General features: G+C 46.9%; 1 protein-coding gene across 1 annotated transcript; it reads left to right on the forward strand.

Annotated features, from left to right (window-relative positions):
- Positions 1–723: 723 nt before the first annotated feature.
- On the forward strand, positions 724–1,714 carry LOC308186402 (olfactory receptor 10AG1-like; the record flags this gene model as incomplete). The annotated part of the gene is made up of 1 exon (XM_080608546.1): positions 724–1,714. The coding sequence occupies exon 1, from the start codon at positions 746–748 to the stop codon at positions 1,712–1,714; it is 969 nt and encodes a 322-aa protein (XP_080464672.1). The 5' UTR covers positions 724–745.
- Positions 1,715–2,040: the final 326 nt, after the last annotated feature.

Raw genomic sequence — 2,040 nt, forward strand, 5'->3', positions numbered from 1 at the left:
AACTAAATTTCTCTTATTCATATGACAACTAGCTGTCATTCAGGCTTAACGATTTTGTTCTGACCCTTCCTGACAGGCAAGAAACTCAGGTACTAGGGCTGGCTAGGATGGAGATAATTTTCTTCATAGCAATCCCTGTGGTGCTGTGTTTTAGGTTGGAGTTTAAAACAGCGTTGATGACATACCAATGTTTTGGCTATTGCTGAGTAGTGATTGCACAGCATCAAAGTCTTCTCTTTTTCCCACTCTGCCCCTACAGCGTACCGGCCACGGGTGGACAAGGGTCCATGGGGCACACAACCAGGACAGATGACCCAGACTGACCAAAGAGATATTCCTTGCCATGTAATGCCATGCTCAGCAATAAAAAGCTGAGGGGACTGGGTGGTGGGGAAGGTAGGCATTGCTTGAAGGCTGGCTTGTTTTGGTTTGTTGGTTTGTTTTCTTTTTCCTTCCTCTAACTCTAGCTTATTAAACTGTCTTTGCCTTGACCCATGAGTTTTCTTGCTTTTGGCCCTTCAATTTTCTCCCCCATCCCACTGAGGGGGAGTAAATGAGTAACTGGGTGGGGGCTTAGCTACCAGCTGGGGTCTGCCCACCAGACCACATTAGATTTCCATACACACATGCAGATTTTGGTCAAACTGTCCTAATACTGGAGTCATGTGTATGCTGATGTTTGTAGCCTGTCGCTATATTTGAGGTCTACATGGTGGTGGATGGGCCAAGAGCGTCCTCTAACAGCATGTTGTTGGCATTGCTCTATGTAGAGAAAATGCTTCAAAGAAAAGGCTTGGATAATCACACTACTGATCCTGGATTTCTTCTTTTGGGATTTTCTGACCACCCTTGCCTACCCAGCGTGTGCTTCACAGTCTTCCTGATCATCTACCTCATGGTTCTCATTGGGAACAGCCTGATTGTGCTCATCACAGTGATGGACTCAAGCCTCCACAACCCCATGTATTTCTTCCTGAGAAACCTATCCTTCCTGGAGATCTGCTACACATCGACTACTCTACCAAAAATGCGGGTGGCTTTCCTGACAGGAGATGGCAGGATCTCCTTTCTTGGCTGTGCTGCCCAGCTGTATTTCTTGACCATGCTGGGAAGCACTGAATGCCTTCTCTTGGCTGCCATGGCCTATGACCGCTACGTAGCCATATGTGACCCCCTGCGCTACAGCCTCATCATGAATGGGGGGTTCTGCATCAGACTGGTAGTGGGGGCGTGGATGGCCATCGTGCCAGTACAAGTGGGACAGACCTATCAGGTGTTCACCTTGCCCTTCTGTGCATCCCGTGACCTTCATCACTTCTTCTGCGATGTCCCCCCTCTGTTGGAACTGGCCTGTGCAGGCACTTTCTGCAACCAAGTGACCCTGCACATTATCATCCTCGTAGCTGCTGTCCTTCCCTTTTCCATGCTAGTTATTTCTTACACTAAAATTATCAGGGCAATTCTGAAAATGCCTTCAGTTCTGAGCAGACACAAAGCCTTTTCCACCTGCTCTTCACACCTCGGGATTGTGACTCTCTTTTATGGCTCAGCCATGCTTGTGTACTTTATACGCCGGTCAAGGGACTCTGCAGACACTGACAAATACCTTGCCCTGTTTTACACAATTGTGACCCCCATGTTTAACCCAGTCATCTATAGTCTGAAGAACAAGGAAGTTAGAATTGCCCTGAGAAGACTCCTATGGAGAAAGTGATATGGCAGAGTATGTGAAAGAAGCCCAAATAGTACCAAAAGTCCCAATGAGGCATTTGGCCGTGTGAATGTAGGCATCAAGAATCAGCTTAGACAAAATTGATATCTTTGATTCTCCTCAAGGCCTTGATCCTCCTCAAGAAGGGGATAGGTCTCCTGGGGCATTCCTGTTATCTCTGAGAGCCCCACCTAGGTATCTTCATGCTCCAAAACACCTGGAGTTCTCCTTTATATTTAAATTCAAAACCCTTATTCAAGCAGTGTCTGTCCAAGTTGTCAGTACCATTAAAGAGCAATACTCAAAGAAGCTGATGGAGATCACAGGGT

This window comes from Anser brachyrhynchus (genome assembly GCF_964034855.1).
Source record: "Anser brachyrhynchus genome assembly, contig: SCAFFOLD_86, whole genome shotgun sequence".
NCBI lineage: Eukaryota > Metazoa > Chordata > Aves > Anseriformes > Anatidae > Anser > Anser brachyrhynchus.